Genomic DNA, 26,636 nt, shown 5'->3' with positions numbered 1-26,636 from the left:
CCTTGTCATTATTGTTTTTCAAAATTTTGACTATTCTATCCTTTTCCAAATGAATTTCAAAATTAGTTACCAAGTTCCATGGAAAATCTTAGTGCACTGACTTTATACATTTATTTATCAAGCATTCTTATATATCCCATTCCAATTCCCACAAACATACGGAGTTACCAAAAACAGCACAACTTAAAACAGATGTTAGAAAATGAAAGCCAAGAATGGTGGTGTGGACTATGGAAAGCTCTTATAATGAGGCATAAAATGTGGCCCTTGTCTTCTCTGATAGGCATGGAAGGGAAAAAGGTCAGAATGACTTACTTTGCACTCATTACCTAGCAGAAAGGCATCAGTTTCTCAGGAGAGAAATTTTGCTAGTATTGAAATAAGAAATGTAACCTTCCATAAAGGATAAAAATAGCAGATGGAATCTTCATTTTGAGGAGGTGGGGGAAAACAAAATTTTCTTTCACTTGGCCATTTCCAGTATCAAGCTTTGCTAAAAGCTGATGATTTTAGCATCAGAGTGCAAACATCAAAAGCTCAACAGAAAACAGAAATGTCAGCTTAGCTAACACAGAGTAAAACACATCTGAGTTCAGTGACTCAAACCCCAAGCTCACTCTTATTGCAGCCACACAGCAACTTCTTGGCTGCTACCCAAGGAAATAAAATGAGTTACCTTACGATTTGCATCACCACAGCAAAAATGAGAAACACATCTATTGGCTGCAGAATTTCATCCTCACTTTGATTTGTCATCCTTTAGCATGAATATATTTAAAGGTGAGAATTAAATGATACATTTTAAAGATGTATTCTTGCCAGTTCAGCCACAATTCCACCTTGCCCCACAGTTAAGATATTAAGGTGAAGAGGCCATCACACAACTGCAACTTGGTTTCTACTACTGTAAAGGTTACTGCTAAACTAAGTAGTTTTTTAAAAACTCCTTAAATGACAAACAAATGAGCTTTTTAGATCTGTCCCTTAGATACAGGATGTAACACTTTATTATTATTTTTTTAAGATTTTATTGGGATAGGATTAACGCTTTAAAAGTTTCTGTATTTTAGATCATATTATAGACATCAAGCCTTAGGATTTTGCTTCCAATTATTTTAAATCTACTAAAAAGAAATAGCTAACAAGTTTTCATTTCTACTGTGATAATTTTTTTCAGTACAATAAATGAAGCAAAATACTAACAACCTCTGAGAAAAGAAATATTTCTGAATTTAATTCTGAATTTAATTACAAAGCTTCCAGCATAGGCTTATATCTATTATTTTTATATGTGCTCATTTCTTAGAAAAAGTGAAGACTATGATCTCAATAATAATGCAACACTTAAAACAGCTTCATAAATTAGTCATTTAATCACTGTTTCTTAAAACCTAGAACTCTGTCTTAAGAGAATACTCTCTTTACCCATAAACTTGTTTCAAGCTTGTTGTGAAAGTAATTTTTAAAAAGTTTTATGTTTTTTTTACAGGGATGTAGTTCATTAATTCTCTGATCTGCTATTTTCAGTCAGCTTTAAGTATCACTTTTGACTCAATTTCTGAATAAATTTAAAGTTGACTATAATACAAAAATCTCTTCTTTGTGGCAGTGGTCAGGAATTTTGCACATGGTTGCCTTTGAGTAAATTTAAAAGTCAGCTCCCCCTCCTCAGATACAGTCACCATAAATTTACCTATCCACAATGTGATTGCCGCCTCTTAGATGTAGCATCCTTGAATAAGTACAAAGCCTCCCAAAGTCTACATGGTGGCCCTGCTTAGCTTTAAATGTAAGATTTAATCAGAGTCCCAACAACTGGTAAACTACTCTACAGAGGAAAAACAGAAATCAGCCACTCACTTTGTGTTTCTAATCCAGAGCAATGCATTTCAAAGTACGAAAGTGTCACACATGGTCCCTGACCTCAGAGAACATCTAGTCTAATTGAATTAACAGGTACAAATCATGGGGAAAATCAAGACTGCATAATACAATCAACAACAATAAAAACAGTGGAATCAAGTGTTGAGTGGCATTCTACCAACAAAAACTAAGATGTGTGAAAGGGAACAGAGCTGTTAAGGAATGTTGGAAACAGGATGCCAACTAGGCAGGAGTTAGATAAGCAAGTAGGAAACTAGGATGTAAAAATCTGGGTACCTTCAAATATCAAGCTGCAAATATCTTTGCTACTTGTCTTGTTCACTTTTACCACCCAGAAATTCAGAATTTCCTTTTTAGGATTAATCTTGGGTTTGCCCAAGTCTAGTTTATTATTTCTGTGCTCCAAAAGAGAGAGGAAAAAACTGGGGCAGTGCAGTTTATTGTAAGTATGGGATTCATCAGCTGAGGACCTGAAATCTAAATCCTGGCTCCACCATTAACAGTGTGAATAATTTATTTAACCTTTTTGGGCCTCAGTGTTCCAATTCATAAGAATAATACCTATATTACAAGGCTGTATAGAAGTTACATGAGATTGTGTATATACAATGTATGTTTAAACTCTTAGGTAATAAATAATTCTTAATGAGTTATCAAATTTTCATACATCAACCATGTTGAAATTAAGATTTCAAGAACTATTTTACTATGTATTAGTTTACGAGCATTTAAGAGAATAATTTTAAAATTTAAGACACTGGACTATTTTCTTTGGGGAGAGGGAGAGATAGAAATTGATTGACTGATTTTATATGACAGGAGATAGTTTAACTATAATTTTGCTATAGTCTTGCTCCAAAATATGATGCTGACCCAAATTGTCTTCTGGAGTTCCCAGCCCAATATTCTTGGATTATCTGAAATCGTGACTGACTTTGCAAAGAATTAAAGTCTCCTTAATTAACTTAATTCCCTCTTTTGAAAGCTAACTGCTTTTTTCTGGAGGCAAAATAACAAAAGCAGTTTATTTGGAACTTTATTCAGCACTTTATTTGGCAATTTAAAAAAGTTTTGGGAAACTTTATGCATTAATATCACAAACAAGTTTCCACGTGAAACTAGTATGGCTAGGTCATCTTTGTGATATACTTTAAAATTTAATCTCATAGCTCTTACAGAATTCAAGTATCCATTTCAGACTATGAAATAACAAGTGTGTGTTCAAAGCTCTTTTTCAACTGAATCAGGATAATCAAAGCCTAAAAAGATACTATTTTATAATTTTTTTTTTTAAAGAGAGAAGTTACATCAACAATAAAGCAGTTGAGCTGTTTGGAGCACGGGCCTTAGAGGCAGCAGGCCTGGTATGAACCTTTGTTGTTTTACCCATCAGTACACGGGTAATGTGGGCACTTATCTCCCAGGGCTTCAGTGAGGGGGCTGGGAGATAATAAGAAGTACATATATTGGTCTCTGTCCCTGGTTTCTGGCACAGAGCTCCTACAGCCCTTGTAAATGTCTAAGTGATAATAGCACACGGAGCAGCTCTTGTTCTAATGAGGTGACTCTGGGTGGGCTCCTGGATGGGGGCTGGTCACCAGAAAGACCAAGCCATGACTAGAAGCTTGGAATTTTCAGCCAACAACTCCACCCCATACTTTATAGATAGGGGAGAGGAGACGGAAATGGAGTTAATAACTGATCATAATATGTGAGGAAGCCTCCATAAACTCCCCAAAGTACAGGGTTTGGAAAGGTGAACACATCCACACTGGGAGGATAACACCCAGGCTCCATAGGGACAGAAGCTCCTGTGCTCGGGACCCTCCCAGACCTCGCCCTGTGTCTCTCTTAATCTGATTGTTACATCTGTATCTTTTATCATGTCCTTTAATAAACTGGTAAATGTAAGTCAGTGTTTCCCTGAGTTCTGTGAGCTGCTCTAGCAAATTAATCAAACCTGGGATGGAGGGCCTTGAAACCTGAGCCTGGTGGTCAGAAGCACAGGTGATAACCTAGGCTTGTGATTGGTGTCTGAAATGTGTGTGCAGGGGAATGGGAGGCAGTCTTGGGGGGCTTAGCCCTTAACCTGTGAGATCTGACACTATCTCTGGGTAGAGAGTGTCAGAATTGAGTTAAACTGGACACCCAGCTGGTGTCAGAGACTTGCTTGTTGTGGTGTTGTGGGGGACAAACCCCACACTTTTGGCAACCGTAAGTGTCAGAGATGAAGTTGTGTGTGAGCGGCAGTAAAGGTGACTCACAGGGGAAAAGCACACAGTTGGGGAGAACTGGGTATTTCCTTACATAGGAAGGTGGAAAACTGAGTTTTTTCCTTATTACAGAGACGAAGATAAATCCTGAAAAGAGCTGATGCCAATGTCCAGTACATGCTATGTATTAGCTGTCATTTGGTATATTACTCAAACAAAAGGAAAACTGACTTTAATAGCTACTGGTATAAAAAAAGGGGGAGGGGCGGAACAATCTTAGAAGTTTGACTTTGAAAAAAGTTAGCTTCTTCATTAAAAATGATTTAATAAAGTACCTAAAGTCTTAACTTGAACCAGTAAGACTGAGAATTTTGCAATTTCAGTTTTAATGAATGTTAATGTTTAAAGGAACAATAAGGAAATGATTTCTGAGTGACTATCTGGCTGGGCCCTTCAACTCAGGGTCTCTATGTCCCTCAAAGTGGCCTTGGCTCCATTACCCCCACCCCACGCCCAACTTAGCCCAAGGTTCCTGAAACCTCCCTGTGGTTCCTGGAAATACTCCTCTGTATATAAACTCTCCTCTAATTATGCTTATCTGGCTGAGCCATCTGTTTCCCGTTAGGAAACGAATTATACAATCACTTTACCCTCTCACTAGCAGTCCAGAAGAGTCCCTACATCATGATATGTGCTATGCCTTGAGTATTATCTTTGTTTTTCTTTGCCAATTTGATAGATTTAAAAAAAGAAAGAAAAATGGAATCTATTGCACTGTTGTTTTTGCATTTCTTTGACTATCAGTGGTACTATTTTTCACATCTTTATTAAGCATTTTTAATTTCCTCTTCTGAGAACCATTTATTCCCTTTGTCTATTTTTCTAACGAGATCTTAGTTTGAATGATGTTCATATATATTTGTTATTTTGATGAAAGGAACAAACATCAACGTGACTTAGCTTAAGCAAGAATGGAAATGTACCTGAAGGACACAGAGGCGTCTTTCATGGAACCTAAATGGAAGGATGAACTAAGCCTCAAGAACGGGCTGGAACTAGGTAATGGAGTGTCATGTTGAGGTTGGGAAGTCCTCTTGATCCATATTTTATTTCTCCTTTCTCTGCACGTTAGCATCATTCTGTTGGATCACTACAAAATTATCTACATTGCTTCCCGGTCCACAAGATAGAAAATGATCATTACCAAACAGCTCCAAGTGTACAACTCTACTATTCAAATGAGCAGCCAGCAGAGATGGCAATCCTAGACCCAATTAAAAATTTTAGGTCAGGTGGCCAGTTGCATAAAAGTCATGTCCTACCGAGACAGCCAATTCTGCTGTAACCATATATCTAAGAGTGGTTAAGTTACTAGAAAGAGCAAGATGACTAGCAGAGACCACAAAGGTATTTTCTAAAGTTTCAAAACCAAGAACATTACTATGCTAAAATATAATAGTTGTAATGGTCACTGTTGTGCCTATGAAAGACCTTTTCTAATTTCTAATAGCTTTAAATAAACAGGATAATTATAAATATTAAGATATTTAATCCTAATTCAGTTCCAAAGGTCCATTCAAGTAATGTAATTTCTTTCTTTTTTTTAAATTGAGGGATTGGGAGAGGGGAATCAGCCAAGTTGTTGTTCTTCAATCTTTGTTGTGGAGAGCACCAGTCGCCATCTGGCTGCCTGTCGGCAGCTCGTGGCCTCTAAGCTCAAGGAGCTGTGCTACAATCTTAGTTGCGGCTGGGCGTAACCACCATCCCATGTGGGAGTCGAACCCCAGCAGCCTTGTTGTGAAGAGTGTGCGCTCTATCCACTGAGCCATCCAGGTGGCAGCTCAGCTCAAGATGCCGAGTTCAGTCTTAGTTGAGGTGGAAGTAGGCCACCATAAAACAGGCAGTCTTGTTGTTAGGAGCACATGCTCTCACCAGCTGAGCCATCCTGCCACCTGTTGGCAGCTCAGCGGCAGCTCAGCTCAGGTGCAGCATCACTGGCCCATGTGGGAATAGAACCAGCGGCCCTGTTGCTCAGAGCTCGTGCTCTTAAGCTAACTCTTAACCAACTGAGCCACTCAGCCAGCCCCTAAGTAATATAATTTCTGTCCAAGAGAGTTAGACTTTGATACTTCCACATTAACTGCAAGCATAACAACAACAGTTGATTACAATGCTTAGTTACTGGCACAAATTCAGACTTCACTAATTAAATCCCACTAAGAAGAATAAACAAATTAAATGAAACTGCTTGGATTCATTATAAAGTGAGTTTTAATGCAGAGCACCTATGCTTAAGCTCAAATGGACAGCAGTAATGAGTAGCACGCCTGTGTCACTTACAGACAAAATCTCGCAGCAAACACTCTAAATCCAAACTTCTACAGAAAGAATAATATCATACAAATAAAAGGCTATAACACAAACCACCCTATTTAAATAGTTATTACGCTACAAACAATCCAAAGCTTTTTCTTAATGGGGGAGGCAGACAGTAAAGGGTGGGCAGAAAGGGGCATATAGCCTTTGATTGATTTTTAGCTAGCTCATCTGAGTTTATCAATCTCCAGACTTCAGCAGTGTCTGACTTTGTGATGGATATCAAAGACTGTGTACCTCAGAGACCTCACAGAACATTAAGAGATTAAAGGAACCTTAGGTCACTCCAGCTAACCTCCCATTCTTGAACTGGAGCTGACCCAGGTCCCCACTAGCCCTACTTAAGCCTATTTTTTGGCTTCTCAGTAGTCCACCCCTTATCTTCCGATCTATTCAGTCTAACTTCCTCATGCACTTATTATAAACATATTTTTTGTTTTTTAGTCTCTATTTTATCTCTCCCCCTTTGGATTAGATTCTCTGTTCCTGGAACAGTCAAGTGTGGCTTCCCTGATTTCCGATCTAGACTACAGCACTGTATTCAAAATTACCACTCCTCCACCAGCGCCCCAGCCACAGTCTGGCCTCTGTCTCCCATCCCACTGCAGCCAGCCCAGGTTGGCCAGGCTTATGAGCTCAGCTGCCACTTCCAAGTGCTGCACAGGTGCTGCCTCAGCCCTCCTGTGATGGTTATCGATTTACTACCTGTAAGCTCCAAATACACCAACCTTCTTGACTTCATGGTGAAAAAGGCTCTGGGCCCTTTAAATACGTTTCCTTTTCTGGTTGGCATTAAACTTTTGTCAGTAGAGGGCACTGAAGAGAAACTGAAGGAGGAAAGAGTTTTGCTCTCTGGTTCTGGTGTGTTCACTGAGAGCTCTTGGAGGACTAGAGGCTTCTCCAGTGCTTCTCTAGCTTCTGCCTGAGTTCTTCCAGTAACTTAAGAGTCCTGTACTTTAACAAGCAGTGTATCGATTGGTGAAAGGCCAGACTATATACAAATAGTTTCTTAAGCTGAGCTGAATTCTGCCTATCCATTTTGCCCAATCTGAGGAGTGATATCCTTGCTCTGAAGCAACACAGAATGACAACTTTCTTTCACATGATACCTTCTCAGATATTTGCAAACAAATGTTTTGCTGCTTCTCTGCCTTTTCATCAGATTAAAAAATATCCTGCCACTTTTAATCTTCTCCTGTATAAATCCTGAACATCTTAATTGCCTTCTGGATGCCCTCCCCACCAACTTGTCAGTCCCTTCAAAAGTTCTGCCGTCACAAAACATAATGACCCTGATGTATGAGACAATCCAGATACCATGTAATGGGACTATCACTTGATCAGGATGTTGCATCTCCCTTCAATCAATCAGGAGCCACACTAGAGATCCAATGTTCAAGGTGACTTGTGGGTCAACTGGAACTTCTAGATCCTTTGCACACAACTAACTTCCAAGCTAGGATTTACTCGTCTTGTATTTTTTTTCATTAAGAGAAACTTTGCCTTCTTCCAACATTGTTCACTTCATTTTCTTCTACTACTCTTACAGCAATGGTGATACATGCTTACCAAGGCCAGAATAATCTGCTGCAGTGTAGAATGAGGATAAGCCTCCAGAAAAAGACAGTTCCATGGGACCTAGCATGATCTTTTTATGTTTTGATATTGCCAGGCACAGGCACAGTTCATAATATCATAATACATTCATATCAGTGAAAATATTACATATTTCCAATTATGTATATTTCCTATTATATATTTTATATATTACTGAATACACACACACACAAACATGAGGTCTGACAATTAAGTTTGCAAACTTGCCACCGTGTGCTTACATTGGCAGCACTGTACAACAGCTCGGTAAGGTTTCATAACCTTGGTATATCAGGGTCTCACAGCTGTGTTCGTGTCGATGTGTGGCGGTGTCTTGCTAAATGGCATTCATTATTGTTGTTGTTTTTGTGTGATGTCACGATAATGTCTGAGCTTGAATTAGAGCAACAAACAAACATTAAATTTCTTGTTAAACTTGGCAAAATAGGAAGTGAAATCAGGGACAAGTTAGTCCAAGTTTATGGGGATAATGCCATGAAGAAAATGGCAGTGTACAAATAGATTAAACGTTTTTCTGAGGGGAAAGAACGCATCACTGATGAAGAGAGGTCAGGGCGGCCAGTAATCAGCAAAACTGATGAAAACATTGCAAAAATTCATCAAATTGTGTGTCAAAATCATCGGCTGACTGACAGAATAATAGCAGACCAAGTAAACATCGATAGAGAAACAGGTAGGAAAATCTTAACTGAAAATCTTGGCATGAGACAGGTGTGTGCAAAAATGGCCCCGAAGGAGCTCACCGAGGAACAAAAACAAAGGGAGTTTTTAGCCAATAAACAAATAACTGTATTGGAACACCCTCCCTACTCACCTGATCTGGCCCCCAATGACTTCTTTCTTTACCCGAAGATAAAGAAAATATTGAAAGGAAGACATTTTGATGACATTCAGGACATCAAGGGTAATACGATGACAACTCTGATGGCCAGTCCAGAAAAAGAGTTCCAAAATTGCTCTGAAGGGTGGGCTAGGCGCTGGCGTCATTGCATAGCTTCCCAAGGGGAGTACTTCGAAGGTGACCGTAGTGATATTCATCAATGATATGTAGCACTTTTTCTCGAATAAGTTCACAAACTTAATTGTCAGATCCCGTGTGTGTGTGTGTGTGTGTGTGTGTGTGTGTGTGTGTGTGTGTGTGTAAATAAAATGCCCTTTGGACAACTCTTTTATTAAGTTATAAATGTTTCACGAACAATTACATATATTGTCCAAGTTCAAGGAATGTATTTATGGCAATCTGGCCATTTCATTATATAAAATAATAATAATATTGAAGTACATGTAAAGCAATGGAAAGGAAGACATTTCTAGTATCTCAAAGTCAATCAAAGTTAAGCATTTAAGCCTGATCAATAGTGATACCCAAGTCTGGCAAATTAAAATTAAAAAGCCTGTGTATAAGCCAAAAGGGTGTGATTAAGTAAATAATGTGATGAGGAGACATTATACAAGATCATATTAATAAATCTTTCTGAATATGCCCTTAACTACAGTGGATTAGTCTCAGTACTATGTTATATAGTAAGGCACCTTTTTTCCTAAGACACAGTTAGCATCTTTAAAGCATTCTAAGTTTTCCGTTTTTGAAACCATATTTATAGTGAACTAGCCTACATGATGCCACTAAATTCATATACTAGATATGCATGATACAGTTTTGACTTGACTTTGCTCCTTTATTTATTAATCACTACACTTCCTCTAAAGTTCTTCCCTAAAACCATATAGTCAGCATTTTCTCTCAACTATATTTCTTTTCCTACTTATCAGGTGTCATTACATAAATTCAAATTGTGGCTTCAAATTCTAATTGAAGCATTAGAATTTATTTCTCTCTCTTCCTTAGCTTAAAGGGTACAAGTGAGACTACACGCTGTCCTAATTAAGTTACAGCCTGGAGGGCAGCTTATAATGAACCCAGCAAGGTTTCAAATGTTCCTATTCCAGCCCAAATTAAAAATGCTGCATTTACACCATTTCCTTTTTAAGTTTCTGAGGGAGAATTAAAGTTACCCTGTTTCCCAATCTCTATGGTTGAGGGACACATGTAAACAAAGCTCCCTGAAGCCTTAGGAATTCAATGCCCACAAAAGGCAAAACAGTCCTGTTTCTGGACAAAGGAACTGCAGCAGAAACAGCTAAATTCCACTAAAATCCATTCTCTCTTCTAGAGTAATCAAATTTTAGCTGGAATGTGGCTCCCAGCCAGGGCTACATTTCTCAGCCCCCTTGCAGCTAAATGTGGCCATCTGACATAGTCAATGAAATATAAAATGGAACACGGGTACATCTCCAGGCATAGCCTATAACACCTTGCAAGCCTAAAAAAAAAAAAATTCTATTCTCTTTTGACTTTGGAAGGCATGCATTGAAGATGACAAAGTTACTAGTCAGCTTAGGTCCCTGAATGAGTGTGTGGAGCAGAGCTCCTACTGACCTGGCAAGTTTGCCTCAGAACCACTTCCTGAGAGAGGAAAAACTGGCTTTAAAGACTATGAAAGTTTAGTTATTGTTGTGTCTTTTGTTTCAGCAACATAGCTTACTCTAACCAATAGAAATAGAAAATTCTTTTTTTTTTAAATTTTTATAAGAGTTTATTTGAACCAAACTGATGACATGCTGGGGAGCAAGATGTCAAATACTCCTGGAAAATTCATTTTTTATAAAAAGGTTTGGGAAAGAAAAAGGGAAGAAAAACATACACACTAAGTTCTAATGCTGCGTTCAGGTGAAAGACAAATGGTGCCAGTTTAGTGACAATTCCAAAGAGAAATAAACCTATTGGAATAAATGTCCATACCAGTGTACTGCCTCTTAACATTCTCCACCCAATTCTTCACCTTTATATCCATCATCATGTCACTTCTCCCATAGTAATTAGAACTCACCATAGGATTCTGATTCTTCGTCTGACTTTGGGCAGCAACTTATTTTCTTAGTCCCAGCCTTCCCCTTCTCTTCCTTCTTTGACACCTGCCAGGCACTGTGGCCCCATGGTCAGGTATAACCTTGAGCTGCTGAATTCCCTATATATCTTCAGATTCCTCCTCTTGATTTTCAATTGTACCCGTCTCTGTTATTCCAGCACCATGTACAGTAGCCATGATTTCATGATTGGTCCTTATTAATGTACTCACTTCTGATCCCACTAGATGTACATGGGATTGCCCGATCCAGATTCACCTTCTAGAACAGAATCTGTTGCTACTGCCAAAACCTAGGTACAGAGTCTATAGACTAGGGACTGGCAAACTACCACCTATGGGCCAAATCTGGCCTATTGCCATTCTTGTAAATCAAGCTTCTTGGAACACAGTAACACCCATGCATTTATGTATTGTCTACAACTGCTTTAACACCACAATGGTGGATGAGTAGTTGTGACAGAGACCTTAGGCCATAAAGGCTAACATGTGTACTATCTGGACCTTTACAGGAGACATTTACAAGCACCTGGTCTAGACCAACATCATCTCTCAAAAAGACAATGGCAGCTATCTTCTTATACCTCATTTAGCACTACTACAAGCAACTGCACTGGCAGAGTAAGAAACACAAAGACATAATATGCCCCCCAAAATATAAACGACATAAAATCCCTGCTCTTTGGGAGCTAAACAGTGGACAGAGAAAGAGAATATTCATGGGGGAGAGGCATGCCAGTAAGATAGAAACATAAAAAGCCCTAATACAAGTGATATACAAGTACCAAATGAGGAGTAAAATGAGTGAACTACAGGCAGACACCAGAAGGAAAGATAATTTCTATCTAGTAGTCAGGAAAGGGTTTATTTATGGAAGTGGTAAAGGCAAAGCTAGGCTTTAACTGGGAATACAATGGGTGGATGACAGGTGGAGACACACAAAGTAAACTGTTATGCTCTATACAACACATTATATCCATGTACTGGTAGTTCTATTTCAGTTTCATGCCTGTGGCTTCTGTAGTATTGCTTTCTGAGAAGCTCCAATAGCATCCATCTCATAATATCTCTGCTCTTCTACTTTAATCTCTCTATTCAGACACTTCTGGTTGGGCTGGTCCTCCCTTGACAAAATACGGAACAGGCCAAGCTACTTTAACAAAAAGACCTAAAGTTTGAAGGCGAGTAAGATGACACTAAGTTCATCCAGGGATCCAGGGCCCTTTGTCTAATTGTTCCACCATCAACTAGAGGGTTGTATGCCTCCACAGGGACCAGGCTGGCTTACCCCTTCCATATATGCACTCCAGCCCATGGGAGCAAGGACAGGGTAGAAGAGAGAAATCAGTTTCCTAATAAAGGGTGTGAAATAGAAGTTGTGCTTCCATGTCATGTAGGATATCCAGAACTTGGTCACATGCTGGCTCCAAAGAAGGCTGAAGAATGCAGCATTTTGGAATGGTCCAATACGCAAGAGCCAGAGTGACAATGTTAGTTATGCCTGAGAAAATAGGCTAGAATATACTAGGAGTTCATATATTTTTCAACAGAATCCATCCCCAATTTAATTTGTTAATGTAGTGTTTCCCAAATTATATTCTGTGGACCATTATTCTAGGATAAGTTATTGGGAATGCTGCAGAATAAAAGAGGTCTGTGATCAACCTCTTTCCCACTCTCAGACTGTCCCACTGCCCATTAGCAAAGTAAAGTTCCCAAAAGTTTGTAGGAAAGGAATCCATTTAACTTGGTATGGCTTAGCCCAGAATTCTTCAAACTTATAAGAACAGAGAATTTGTTTTTTCTGGAAACAATGCTTTGCAGGATAGTAGCTTGTGACAGAGTTTAATTCAATAAAATTAACTCCTGTAAGATTTTTTTTTTTTATTGGGGAATTGGGGGGATGGGAACAGTGCTGGGGAATTGGGGGAAGGGGAACAGACAAGTTGCTGTCCTTTTGTTCTTCAGTCTAGTTGTGGAAGACGTTGCTTCACTGGCCCAAGTTGGCACCATCATTGCGCTCCTCCCAGGTGAGGCAGATCAGTTGCCGGCTTCTGGACGGCCGCTCACGGCGGCTTGAGGGCCGCTCACGCTGGCTGCTGGCTACACACGGTAGCCCATGGCAACCCACTGCCACAGGGGCTGCAGCCCACGCAGTCGCTGGCAACTCATGGCAGCCCAGCTCCAGGCTGAGCCGTTGTTCAGCATCTTAGCTGTAGAGGGCTGTGTCACTGGCCCTCATATGTGGGATCCGAATCGGGGCCCTCTGGCGTCCCAAGCCAGTTCTCAACCATCGTGCCACTCGGTCGGCCCAACTCCTGTAAGATTTTTAATACAATGTCTAAAACTCTAACTCAAGTCAGATCAAGGACCACACTTAGGGAATACTTCCTGCAGCCTGATCAGAGTTCTTGCTAGACCCCTTTCCTGCTCCACTCTCTGTGCTTATGTTTACTCCACCCACTCAAATATGTCTGCTAAACCCTTAGCCTGCTCTCTGACCTTAGATAAAATCTCACTTCTCATCTTTTCAATTTCTAATGCTCCTTCTCTGATTTTTTTTTAGTATTTACTGTCTCTGATACTCGTTTAACTCTCACGAGCCAACTGAAACTAAGATCTCAGGGCTTAGATAAAAGGCAAAACCCACTCTAGGGGAAGGGAAATATGATCAATTAAAACGTCACAGACTAGGACTTAGCTGTGAAAGACCAAAAGCACGAGAAGAGGCATCTACATGTCAGAATAGACCAACCTAACCAGGATGAGGAAAAGAGAAGCCAAACTTTTGGTTAAAACATTTTTAGGAATCAAGCCAGAACCAGCTCTTGGAGTTGGTGAGGGTGGTAGCAGCACAAGTAGTAGCAAAGGCTCAGGTAGCAGCTGGAACCTTCATTACCATCCTGCTTATCCACTCTGCCCCCAAAGTCCAGAAATGTTGGCATAATGGCCATGGTCCCTGCATGAACCTTCTAGATTTATATAAAGTCCCTCTTCACACTCAAAGACCTCGGATTTTAGGTTGTATAAGTAAAATGGATGAATGCAACCTCTGTACAAGGTTACATATCCAGTAGTTGAACACTGAACAGTATTCAACAAACTTTGTGGTACATACTTAAGGGCCTCCCTTAAGGGTTCCCAAGCACTGGAGGACCAGTGGATGATGATCCCACTCATGGCCACTCCATGCGCCAAAGGAGAGTATGTCCCACTTCTGGATGGTAATGGAGGCATTATTACAGGGAAAGACCTGCATGTTTCCTAATATCAACATTTATTTTCCTTTTTTGGAGTTTATTTTCCAAAAGATTAATTTTATATTTTGCCCAGATATTGTATCTTACAAATAAACATTTTTATAATTGATTTTTAAATTAATGTTCTAAATTATTTAAGTTTTAATGATTAAGCTTTTAGTACTAACACAAATAACTTTTGGCAATCACAAAACAGCATTTCACAAATCTAAAACCAATAAGATCTAATACTCTGAGAATCCCATTTAGAGAAGTCCTTATCTATGGAGGCAAGTTCTGCCTTTCCCACAAGTGAGCAACCATCCTAACTCAACACCACACTTTAAAACGGCCAAGAAAATACTCATCCGACAGGCTGTTCTTACAGAATTTGTTTCATTAAATTATGGTAATGATGTCTTCTAAAAATCCTGATGTGAAAATAAAGCAATTAACCAAAATATGATTTAAGACTACTGCTTTCTTTTAATAGAAAACACAATAGATGTAAAGATTATTTTAGTTAACTTCTTTTAAATCTTCACTTATTCAAGGCTCATACCACAAAAAATAGATAAGGATGCTTCAGGTGATCCCATGGCTAGAGTAAGTGGAGAAGAGGAAATGAGAAGGTAAGACCTGAAGAAAACACACCATTAAGGAAGCCTATATAATATTTGGTTTTTTCCATCCATTCATTCATTCCTCTACCCAACAACCATTTATTATGCACCTACTGTGGCAGGGCAGAGGCCGTTGGAGATGAGGAGACATAGTTCTGACTATAGAGTGCCAAGGGAATCCAAGTGGGAAAATCATACCAGCACAACTAACCATAATGCACGGCAGAATGAGATAAGTGCTGGAAGTGCTGTGGCTGTGAAAAAGAAAGTGTGTAATTAATTCTGCTGGCAGAGACCTCATCAAAACTGGGGGGGTGAGGGGGATGGGATGGGGTGAGCGTAGGTAGGTACTGGAACTCAGCCTAGGAGCAAGAACAGAATTTAAGAGGGTGATGGGAGTGAGACAATGCTACCTGGGAACAGCATAAACAAGAGGAAGGGGTGAAAATACACAATCAGCGACATGGAGAGGTATTATGGCTGAGTGGGATGCAGAAGGCCTGAAACAGAAAGTGGGACTGGAGGGATGAATCCAGAACATGATTTCTGGATCAACTGTAGCTTGTGTCAAAGCTTTCTTACTTTGGTTTCACTAATAACAAACCCATAACAGGATACTTACAAAGTCAAAAGAAACCATACTTTCTTCTGAAAAGTAAAAACCACTTTATTATACATTACCTGAAACATTTCCAAAGCAGAGTTGCAGAAATGAGTTATCAGACTGTAAAATGTTACAACAAATATCCTCTAGCAAGGACTTAGAAAGCCAATGCTGTGTTGATCTGTTTGTGAACATTTTCTAAAACAAATTTTTTTCCAGGCTTATGGTCAAATTACTATCAGTCGCTCTAATAAAATGTAATCTAGCTGCATTACCAGCAAAAAGAGCAGTTACTGATCAACACCTTTTAAAATTCCCTCTTTAAATATCCTACTCAGGGACCAGCCGAGAGGCTCATTGGTTAAGAGTTGGCTTGGGAGCGTGAGCTCCGAGCAGCAGGGCGCCGGTTCGGATCCCACATGGGCCAGTGACGCTCTGCCCTCTACAGCTAAGATGGCGAACAACAGCTCGACCTGGTGCTGGGCTGCCGTGAGTCACCAGTGACGGTGTAGGCTGCAGTGGAGCTGCAGTGTGCTGCCATGAGCTACTGTGAGTGGCTGGCAGCCGGCGTGAGCTGCCGTGAGCCACAATGAGTGGCTGTCCAATGGCCGGCGACCCATCTGCTTCACCCGGGAAGAGCACAATGATCACAATACCAACGTGGGCCAGTGGAGCGACATCCTTCACAACTAGACTGAAGAACAAAAAAACAGCAACTTATCTGTTCCCCTTCTCCAATTCCCCAATGCTGTTCCCTCCCCCAATTCCCCAATAAAATCTTAAAAAAAAAGAAATCTTACTCAGCCTATTAGGGAAATGCATATACCAAAAACAAAATATTTAGCAAAAAAAGACAGCCACAAATGAGTATGCACGTGCATGTGCACAGGAGTCAGAAAAACAACAGGGAATTGTCAAGAAGAATGATACCTTCTTCCTTCCTCCAGTCAGGCTCAGGGCATTTACTATTTACTGTTATTCCTAAGAGGTTGAAAATAAGCTAATTCATCTTTAGGTCCTAGAGATGCGATTAGAGCAATGTATTCATTAGAAAAACACTCCTATTACAACCAAGTAATTGAGAGTTCCCAGAATTGAATGTAACAGGATTAACACCTGTGTCCATGGCAGTTATACAAACCAAACCATCTACTCAATCTAGTAAATATCATAAGACCCTCAGGTAGAACTCACCCTTGCCAATCTTGAAGATTCTTCTCCCTGAAGTTTGACACAATAAAGCTTTGCACACCTGTCAGTTTCTTGATATGAGGTCTAATGTTTTATGTCACTTTTTGTTTCTGCTCATAGACTACAGAAATTCCAACTCTAGTTCCATCTGTTTCAATAAACCCCACATCTGCTCAGGAGAAACCCAACAATTCTAATACTAGACAGCAATTTCTCCCATGAGTCCTTTTAAAGGGCACCTTTTAATTGCCTACCATGTTTCACATGGCTGTTTCTTAGAAGGTATGCCAATGTGGAAGCTTCAGTGACAACATTTGGGTGGGGTATTCCATACTACACAGTCCAAATGCACAGCTCAGAAAAGAGAGCTGGTTTTTGTTTTAAAACCCAGGAGCATTAATACTGTAGTAAATTAAACAGGATAAAAAATGAAGATACTTCTAGAATACGTCTGAGATAATGCTGTCTTTTTAATTATCCATTTGTTTATAGCTGTAGGATAGCTCAAGATGTCTATTACATAATGGTTTTAAGGTTCTAATGCTAGATACTCTTGAATAAGCAACATTCACAGATGAAAACACTGGTAATGACAGAGTGAAGTATTATTGATAGAATGAGACTTAATCTATTCGATTATGACATGCTCACCCCATCAAAAAAATTTCAATTTCTATTGTAAGGGAAAAGTTATTACAACCATTAGGTAAAATTGCCACTCAACTAACTGCATAAGATCATAAAAGAGGATTTTTCAACCATTCAGGTAATCATTCTGACACTGACAATGACAATATTTTATTTAATGGTATACTTATCTCCCCCGGTTAAACAACAAAATGGCAATTTTAGAGATAGAAAGTGCTTTTGAGACCAATTAGACAAGTCCTGTTGTTTGCAAAGGGGATAAAACAGGCCCAGACAGACTGAAAGACTTGGCTAAGTTCACAGAGGTAAATGGTGCCAAGCCCAGTTCAGCACTCAGATGTCCCAATTGCCTAATACCAACTACTAACTTAGTTGCTTGTTTCTATTCTATGACATAAACACATTTAGTTTACATAGCTATTAGATCAGCCAATATTAGCCTCAGGTTTTCTATTTTAGTTTCATAGGCACCTCTGCCAAGGTACAAAATTATTTCGTAGCTTAGAGTTTGCTGTAAAACAGCACTAATACTGTTAAATTGCAATAAACAGTAAAACCTAAAACAAAACACCCAGCACTAATACCCAAGTGCTGGGAGGATGGTAATGTTTAATATTTAATAGACAAACTTGTCTAGAATTACTTTGAAACCACAGCCTCAATGTCTTTTCTATAGTGTAAGTACAATCGCCAACATACAACTAATTGTTCTCTTCAGACGACAATACAATGTGCCCATTACAAATGTGAGGTAGAATGGTAGGCAAGTGTCAAACAACGACATGTCTATGAAATTCAAAAACTGAAAACAATTTTTAAATTAACATTTAGTGGTGGGATTAAAACAGGTACATGCTTTTTTGTAAGCCTTAAAAAAAAAAAAGCATACTCTATACTTAGACTTTTCTGCAAAGTATACTTGATTTTTTTAAGCTTTTTTAAACATGGTTTATGTAGGGACTCAAATGCTATACTGGGGGCCTGAAATCATATCAGAGAATTTCTCAAACTAAGCAGCAAAAAAACTGAAATTATGAAAGGCAGGCCAGGGCTTTCTGTTTGGAGGCACCATAATCACACAACACTGAGTCCTCCGGAGTACAGGAAGACCAGCAGGATTCAGACTGCCCTGACAACCCATCAGCCAGACTGCTGACAAACAGAGATGCTGCCACCAGAATGAGACCATGGACACTGGGCCAGCCTTGGCCAAAGGTAATAAATAGAACATGCTCCTGCTCTCTTAAGCTTCAGATGAAATATGTTCTTTAAAATGCAATTCTGCTACACTAAACATCCGTTTTGACAATTTTTCCCCCCACAAAACACTGGCACACAATCACTCATGTACCATATGAAGGATGAGAATTGTATATTTTTCAAAATTACTAAGTTCCTATAAGGCACACTCATAATTTCAGAAAAGGCCCAATATAATTTGGAATACTCACTTGAGATACTATTAATGACAAGTCCTTGCAAGCTAGGATTTAATGAGCTGTCAGGTTGCAAACATCACTGGTCATTCTGCTGTTTTCATAGGGTCTAGGTGCTCTGCATGTTTGTTGCAAAAATATATAGAAATAATACTTGCCTTTAGCAGGACTTTTCTTATCAAATGAGGCAACCACAAACCAGTGCGACTTTAGAATGAAAAATGTCTCTACAGCCAGTTTATCTGATTCCAAGATATGATTTAGCAGTCCTAGCTAAAACTCCTAAGCAGCCAGGATATTTCTGTGAGTTTCTTTATGCAATTTCAAAGAGACATATAAAGGAACAAATGCACAGGCTTGTCTTTAATCCTTTGGGGGTCTTCTATCAGACAAAATGATGGAAGCATTTCCACTTCTAAAGTCCAGCAAATTGACTTAATTATATGAACAGTCAAGACGTAAAAATCTGCAAATTAGAAACCGTCTAATAAGGCTTCTTAAGATGATTAGCTAGGGGCAAAGTACTAACCACTGTTCCCCATGATTAGACCTAATAAGCCCCACTATCATTTTCTACTTGTTTAAAAGGCATCCACATTCCTGAGGGCATGCAATGGCACTACCCCAGATAGCTTCCGGTGGGAAATCTGGTCAAAAAGGGCTTAGAGTTGATCATTTGAGAAAGGGCAACCAGTCTTGGGACCCATAAAATTTCTAATCAAAATGTTAAATAGATTTAATTAAAAACAAAACAAAATTGAATCATTCATTAATTGTTTAAACGGTGTATGGTGAAGGGGTTTCTTTGTCTTGGTTTGTTTTACTGTTTGGTGTATCTTTGACTGTAAAATGTTGCATCTATACTAAAAGTACAATTTGCAAAGTGGAAAAAACCTATTTCTCCAATTACTCTTATTAAATCTACTATTTTACATTTGGAGGTTGCCCCTTTTCCTAGGTATCAGTCACATAACGCCCTTCCTCATTCTCTTTCAAACATTCAGGTAAGGCATTTAAGAAGTGCATTTAAATACTTCCTGCATCAATCCACACTCTGACGCCCTGCAATAGTTGGCTTGGCAGAAAAAAAAAACAGGAAGTGCAAGTGACAAGATAATGGCATTGCTTACTTTCTGCTTTTCTTTTAAACGACACAACTAAAAAATGAAAAAAATATGTTTCTCTTTAACAATCTGAAACTAAGCTAAGGAGGTGGGCGGAGCAGGGGGTGGAGGGCAGAAACTAAAACTCCGAAACTACGCCCTCCGGAACCACACACTTGGAAGGCTCTTTTCAAGGCGGTCTGTCTTTCCTCTGCAGGCTGAGGCTGTGACCCTGCCTGGGCTCCTGTCAGACTCCATCACAGCCCCGGCCCCACGCAGCACTCTCCCCGGCTTCCAGTCTTTCCAGCGCACATCCACTCTCCTCCCTCCTCCAAGCAACGGTTCCACGCAGGCCACGGTACCGCTGTGTCAGGCCAACTGTTACTCAAGTACACGCTCATGATTCACCCGGCTCGGCTCTGGGAACAAAACACGAGTTTTTCTTCCCTCTTCCAGGGAGGGGAAGGGCTCGCGCTTCTCAGGATGGCAATGGCACTCTCCTACGAGTCCACACTCGGGGCAGCCACTCCGCTCGGCTCCATCCTTCTCGGAGCCCCCCTCCGGCGTCGATCACGGAGCGGGCGGCACAGCGGCCCCGGAAACTTACTCCAGACCCTGGCTGGGACGCGGACAAACCGACTGCCCGGGTATTCTGCTGCTCCCCGGCCGCAGCCCCGGGGTCCCCGCGCCCCACTCTGACCCGGGTGATGGTGGCCCGTGCACCTCCCCGTCCCTGGTCTTTCCTGTCATCGGCCCCGGGTGCGGCCCCCGGGCCCACGTCTGCGGCCCGGCGACCACTGTCGCGTCCTCTGGGGCGCCGGGACGAAGTGAACTTCCCGGCCGCTCGGGAACTTCCATTCCACTGAAGTGTCCCCCGAAAACTTTTCCAGCCGCCGCCCCCGGCTCCCGAGACCCTGTCCCCGAGCCCGCTGTCTTACCTGGGGAGTCGGTGGCCGCCGACCTGCTCGGCCAGGAGTGCCAGGGGTTGGCGGCCGCCGCGGGCGCCACGGCCGGGGTCCCCTGAGGAGCATCATCCTGCCGGCGCGGGGCTCCCCCCGAGTCCGCGGGCCTAGTCAGCGCGGGCGCCCCGACTCTCCCCGTGCGACACGCCCCGCCGCCGCCCGCCTCCTGTCGCCTCCCCGAGCGGCGCGGGCTGGGCGGGCGGAGGAGGGTGTGTCCCTCCTCCACGTCTCGTCTGCGCGCACTCAGCGCGAGGCTCTTTTCTCGCCTCCGACGGAAAAAAAAAAAAAAAAAAAGCGCGCAAGCGAAGCGCCCTCCGCACCTCAGGTTTCGAGGGCGGCGCGCTGCCGGGTGGCCTCCCCTCCTCCCGCCGAAGACCTTACTGGAGTGAGCGACAGCCGGCGACCCGCACGTGGCGAGCTCTTGATGTCGGAACTTGCTGTGAATTTCCGGCACTTGGTGGCACTAAGAGGGGTCTTCTCCATCCCACCCTACGGGGCAAGGGCGTGGGGGGAAGCGGAAAGGGGTTTCTCTGGAAGTTGGGCCCCGCGACAGAGCGGGAAGAGAAGCAGGTCGGCCGAGGCGCCAGCTCTCTGTGGGCTCCGAGGCTGTGCTGGGGATGCGATGGCGGAGCCTCAGCTGCTGGTGACCGCGGAGGGACCGGATAGTCAGCCCCAGGCCGGGCTCTGCCGGAGTCACCTGCTCATCAGGTGGTGGCCCACCCGGAGCTCTTCGGGACTCTCTCCCACAGCCGAATTGGCTTCTCTTTTGAAGCAAGCTTAATTGAAGGGGCTAGGGAACAGGAATTTAGTCGTTCCAACAACTGGGAGATCTAATGCTTTGTCTTGGAGCCTTTTTGTTTACAAAACAAACACAAACCATTTATGAGCAATCTAATCCAAGGTTTCACAGAGCTTGCTTACAATAGAGTTGTTAGATAAAACACAGGATGCCCGGTTACATTTGAATTTCAGATAAACAACTAGTAATTTTTTTTTTACTCTATGTCCCAAATATTGCATTAGTCACACTTATTCTTTTTAAAAAATATGGAATATTTAGGATACACGTATACTAACCATTTGTTGTTTATCTGTTAAATTTAACCGGGCATCCGTTATTTTTTATTTGCTAAATCTGCAAGAGGTTTGAGTTAATGAATCCAAGCTGGCAAACAATGCAACAAGTAGCAAATCTCTCTTGATCATCTTTCTTTATTGAAAAAAAGACGGAGGTTTCTATTGACAGCAAAAGCTGTGTCACGATCAAAGACAGGTTCATGTGTTAGCTAGCATCTGTATTTCAAAATACAATTACCCTGGACAGATAGTGACACATTAAACATTCAGTCCACATGGGAAGGTAATTTACCTTACCCGAGTCCTTTCCTTTTATTAGCTAGTGGCTCCAAATGAAAGAAAAGAGTTTTATGTTGGCTATCGTGAATATTCGGCAATGAACAGTACAGGTATCTTTCTGAGATACTGATTTCATTTCCTTTGTATATATACCCAGTAGTGGGATTGCTGGATCTGATAGATCTATTTTTATCTTTTTCAAGAACCTCGTGTTTCCATGACTGTAGCAATTTACATTTCCATCAACAATGTACAAGGGTTCTCTTTTCTCTAATAGCTAAGGTATGGAAACAACCTAATTGTCCATCATAGGATGAACGGATTAAAAAAATGTGATAGCCTTTCCGTCTGGTGGCAGCCATCAGGTAACTCCGGCAAGATGGGCACTTACAAGTACATCCAGGAGCTATGGAGGAAAAGGCAGTCAGAAGAAGCACCTGAGCTTGCAAGTAGTCTGAAGGAGGAATGGGGGTCAGCCATGGGGGACTGAGCCCATAACCTTTGGGATCTGATGCTATCGCTGGGTAGTGTCCGAATTCAGTTGACTTGTGGGGCACCCAGCTGCTGTCACAGAGGATTGCTTGGTGTGGGGAAAAGCCCCCACGCACCTGATGTCAGAAGTGTTATGAGTGTGATCGTAGTGCAAGAGGAAAGGAGAAACACAAGAAAGAAGAAATAGACTGAACTGAGTTTTCCTTTTTCAATAATGAAGAGAAAGGGCTTTCATTTTTGGATCAGCTCATGACCCATCAGAAGGCAATGCATTAATAGCCTTGTGCCCCTAGCCACGGCTACCTTCTCCCCTCAAGCCATGTACACATACATGTCCTGCTCACCTTCTTCATGTTTAATACCTACCTATTTTTCAGTCTGTTTCATGTGCCAAAGCGTGTTTTTTCTTAAACTGTCTTCTTTCAGTTATTAGTGATTCCATTTAGATAATCTCAGCTTTATTAGTTTCGGTGTTTTTTTTTTTTTGTATTGTGAAAAGTTACTTTCAATAGAACTAATGGTTTTCTTACCATAATACTTTGCTAATATGTGTATTAGGTTTTCGCAACACCTGGGATACGATTTTAAAATATATGTCTGGTCAACTCCCTACCCAGGTGGCGAATGTCAGATTCGAGGAAGAATAGATGTGTATCAAAAAGCTCTCCCAGGAAATGTTCATCCCATCCCCACCACAAACACTAAGAACCACTGACTTTAATGACAATTTCAGTTAATTAGAAGGGGGCTTATAGGAATCCTGGTAAGCATGCCCCTTCCTGGTCACTCTGTGCCTCACAAAGCAAATGGCTGAGACTTGTCCCATAAGGAGGTAATGCGATTATCCATTCACCCATCAGGACTAATCTCATCATGCCCACATTCCAGTTGAAGGCAGTCTCCACATACTCTACTTGAACCCTAGCTTCTGCTGACACTACCTCCCTTGCAAACCTTTCAAGGGGTGGCTGTTTTTGATCTCAGACTCCAGGCAGGCATCTGTTTCTCATTTGTAGACACCCAGACTACTTTCTCCTTGCCTACCCCAGGTCTTCTTAACCCATGCCATTGACCACAGCATAGCCCTTATATGCCACCCTTTATATACAGTCCCCATCTCTCCACTACTACTCCATTTTTTTTGACAATTTTAATAGTCAAATAAATGATCCCTCTACAACCCTGATTCTAAGTTCTGACCTTCTCACCACCAGTCATCTTTTACACCACCTCGGCCTCCCACTCCCATGGACTTGCCCTACATATCATCATTACCAGTATCTAAACTTGCCTCAATCTGTTTCGAGCATCCCGTATCTTGACCTCCACTTCCAGCTCATGCCCTCTGGTATCCATACTCCAATACCATTTTGATCTCAACAGGGCCTCCAAACTACTAAGCCCCACTACCTTTTCTCTATCCATCACTCATTTTGTGCCTTTCGCCACTCCCTTGTATACATCCTTAACTCTCTTGCTCCTCTGTTCCTTGTACCAACCCTGCTTAAATTCATCTTTCCACCCAGCAGCCGAATGTGGCTTAAAGAGGCACAGCTATGCTAACTGGTTTCACTTTCAAGTTCATGACTCATCTCTCAAGACAGGCCCTCAGTGCTGCTTGACAATCCTAATACACGCCACTAGTCAATGAGTATCTCCCTTCTCCTAGGAGACTATTACATGAAACCTCTCACACTCTTTCCCTTTTCTAAGTGGATAAACTCCACTTAGCAGAAAACAAGAGCAGACAGAAGGTAACTTCCATATTCACCTACCACAAAGTTCCCATATTTAGACGGCTCTTCTTCCAGCTATCCATGTGGCTTTTAGTCTCTGTTCAAATGTCACCTTTTGAGGGCCTTCTCTGGTTATCATCATAAAACAGCATCCCTGATTCCCTTATCCAGCTTTCATTTTCTTCACAGCATTCATCACACCTGACATACATAAGTGAATCGGCTCTTCCTTGGTCCTCCATACCCTCACTCTAGAGTGTAATCACTGTGAAAGAGGGATTTTATCTGTTTTGGGCCTAGCACAATATCTAGCAAGTATTAAGTACTTGTATGAAAAACAAAATATCCAAAGACAAGGCTTTTTCTTAAAGTAGAAACATTATACTTTTCATAGTAAAGTTACAGTATTTAGTTGCCCTTAGAGTGCTGTAGTTTTTCTTAATGTTCAGTAAGATTCCCACTTGATAGAGGCAGCATGGTATAGGAACAAGAACAGTCCTGGGGTGGGGGTGTGGCAGGAGTAGGCGGTGGGTGGGGAGAACATTTGCCTTTTACTCTTAGCTCTGTCTCTAATTAGCAACGTCATTAGGGTGAGTCATTTAACCTCTCATTTCCATCAGGAATGTGAGAGAGTACTTTTATTTTTATCCAAAGAGAAGAGATCCACAAAGCATAAAACCACTAAAAATCACTCACCACTCACATCAAAAACATTTTTCCTTCCAAAGTTCATCGATGGGACTTTCAGTGTATAAAATAAAATTCCATCCCACAATCTAATGGATCATTAACAGTTTTTATAGTAAATAAGCTGTTAGTAAATGAGTTTTCATCAGAATAAAATCTCTTAAAATTCAAGATGGTAATCTTAGTCAATTAAATACGATAGTCACATATGAAAATTTTCTTGGTATGAATGTGCAGAGAAAATACATAATTTAATTGAGACAGACATAGTAAGATTATACTTAGTCAATATTCATATGTATTCTGAAAGTACCATTTGTTTCCAGAATATAAACAGAGTAAGTACTTAGTACTTGGTAATATACACAAACTAATAAAGACTTACTGATTCAACATCACTGCATTTCCCCAAGCAGTAAATTCAGTATATCCTATATTTAAAAAAATAACAAAAAAGCCCATCAACTTCCCCCTCACAAAAATAATACCAAACCATTTTGTCAAGCAAAATATTTTTAATTAGTAGGCTGATCATAAATAAATCCACATAAAAGATTTAACAGAATTACAAAGTGTTTTGTGTTTCTTCTGTGGACTCAATTCATAATACACATTAGTCAACCTCATTCTCTAACTGCGACAAAAAGAGTTGTCATCCAACAATGTAGCACAGTTTAAGCAATTCATATTCTGTAGTTACATTTTTACATTTTCTTTACAAATGTAACATTTATGTACATTATATATATATTTTTTTTTCTATAGTTCATGTACTGAAACTCTATTGTTTTTACAGGGAAAATATTGAATTCATTTAATGAATAAGAATCATTCCTTGTTAAAAAGTAATTCATATAAATAACATGGTACCCACTGCCTTTTGGCATCTCTTGTCAGAGTTCAAGTCCAGAAATGTCATATTATAAGAAAAAAGAATTTATCTAATTTTACATCATGACATATCATTCCACATTAGCTACATAAATTTGCTGGCTTGCAATGAACAGAGCACTGCACTGCTCTACTACTGGAAATTCAAAATATACTTGGTGAAACAGCATCATCATTAACCATTAATTTAGGCTGAAGAAAATCTGTCAAGTTCTCTCCTCTTTACCTTTTGCCAATGCCTCTGACAGGGTGCTATGCTATGCACTGAGTCTTGTAACAACCAATTTCCAACGTGCTTCTCTGACAGATTATGCTTTACCTAGGTTACGGATCTTTTTCTTCTTGTTCAATTTTATTCCACTTCACTTACAAATCTGCTGCTGAATGTGAAGCAAAAATTCATAGTAAGAGAATGCGGCTTCTGTCCGGTCTTCAACCAAATGTTGAAAAAATTCTGTTTTGGCAGGACTCTCATCTCTGAAAAAAAAAGAAAAGGATATTTACCTAAAAATTCTTGTTATTAACAAGAATAATTATACATTTAAAAATATATAATACATGAGAACTTCAGGAAAATAGAACATGGGGGATATTATTTAAGTAACAGTATATATTTTGATATTATTTAAAATTTGCTTGAAAACAAGCAAT

At 40.6% G+C, this 26,636-nt stretch overlaps 2 protein-coding genes across 6 annotated transcripts in view; both read right to left on the bottom strand.

Annotated features, from left to right (window-relative positions):
- Window positions 1–21,060, bottom strand: part of MCUB (mitochondrial calcium uniporter dominant negative subunit beta) — a 76,074-nt gene extending 55,014 nt beyond the window's left edge. Inside the window, exon 1 of the mRNA XM_019636037.1 lies at window positions 20,800–21,060. Within this exon, the coding sequence (XP_019491582.1) occupies window positions 20,800–20,895 (96 nt within the window). The 5' untranslated portion in view covers window positions 20,896–21,060. The remainder of the gene's footprint in view (window positions 1–20,799) is intronic.
- A 3,900-nt stretch (window positions 21,061–24,960) lies between these two features.
- Window positions 24,961–26,636, bottom strand: part of SEC24B (SEC24 homolog B, COPII component) — an 80,957-nt gene continuing 79,281 nt past the window's right edge. For 3 of the 5 annotated variants that reach the window (XM_019636034.1, XM_019636035.1, XM_019636036.1), the window contains one exon: window positions 24,962–26,462. In XM_019636034.1, the coding sequence (XP_019491579.1) occupies window positions 26,348–26,462 (115 nt within the window). In that variant the 3' untranslated portion in view covers window positions 24,962–26,347. Of the gene's footprint in view, window positions 26,463–26,636 lie in introns of all 5 variants that reach the window. The other 2 variants (XM_019636032.1, XM_019636033.1) reach the window with 1 other exon arrangement.

Source organism: Hipposideros armiger, unplaced genomic scaffold (assembly GCF_001890085.2).
Source record: "Hipposideros armiger isolate ML-2016 unplaced genomic scaffold, ASM189008v1 scaffold_26, whole genome shotgun sequence".
Lineage (NCBI taxonomy): Eukaryota > Metazoa > Chordata > Mammalia > Chiroptera > Hipposideridae > Hipposideros > Hipposideros armiger.
The sequence above is the reverse complement of the archived record's forward strand: the minus strand, read 5'-3'. Positions and strand labels throughout refer to the sequence as shown.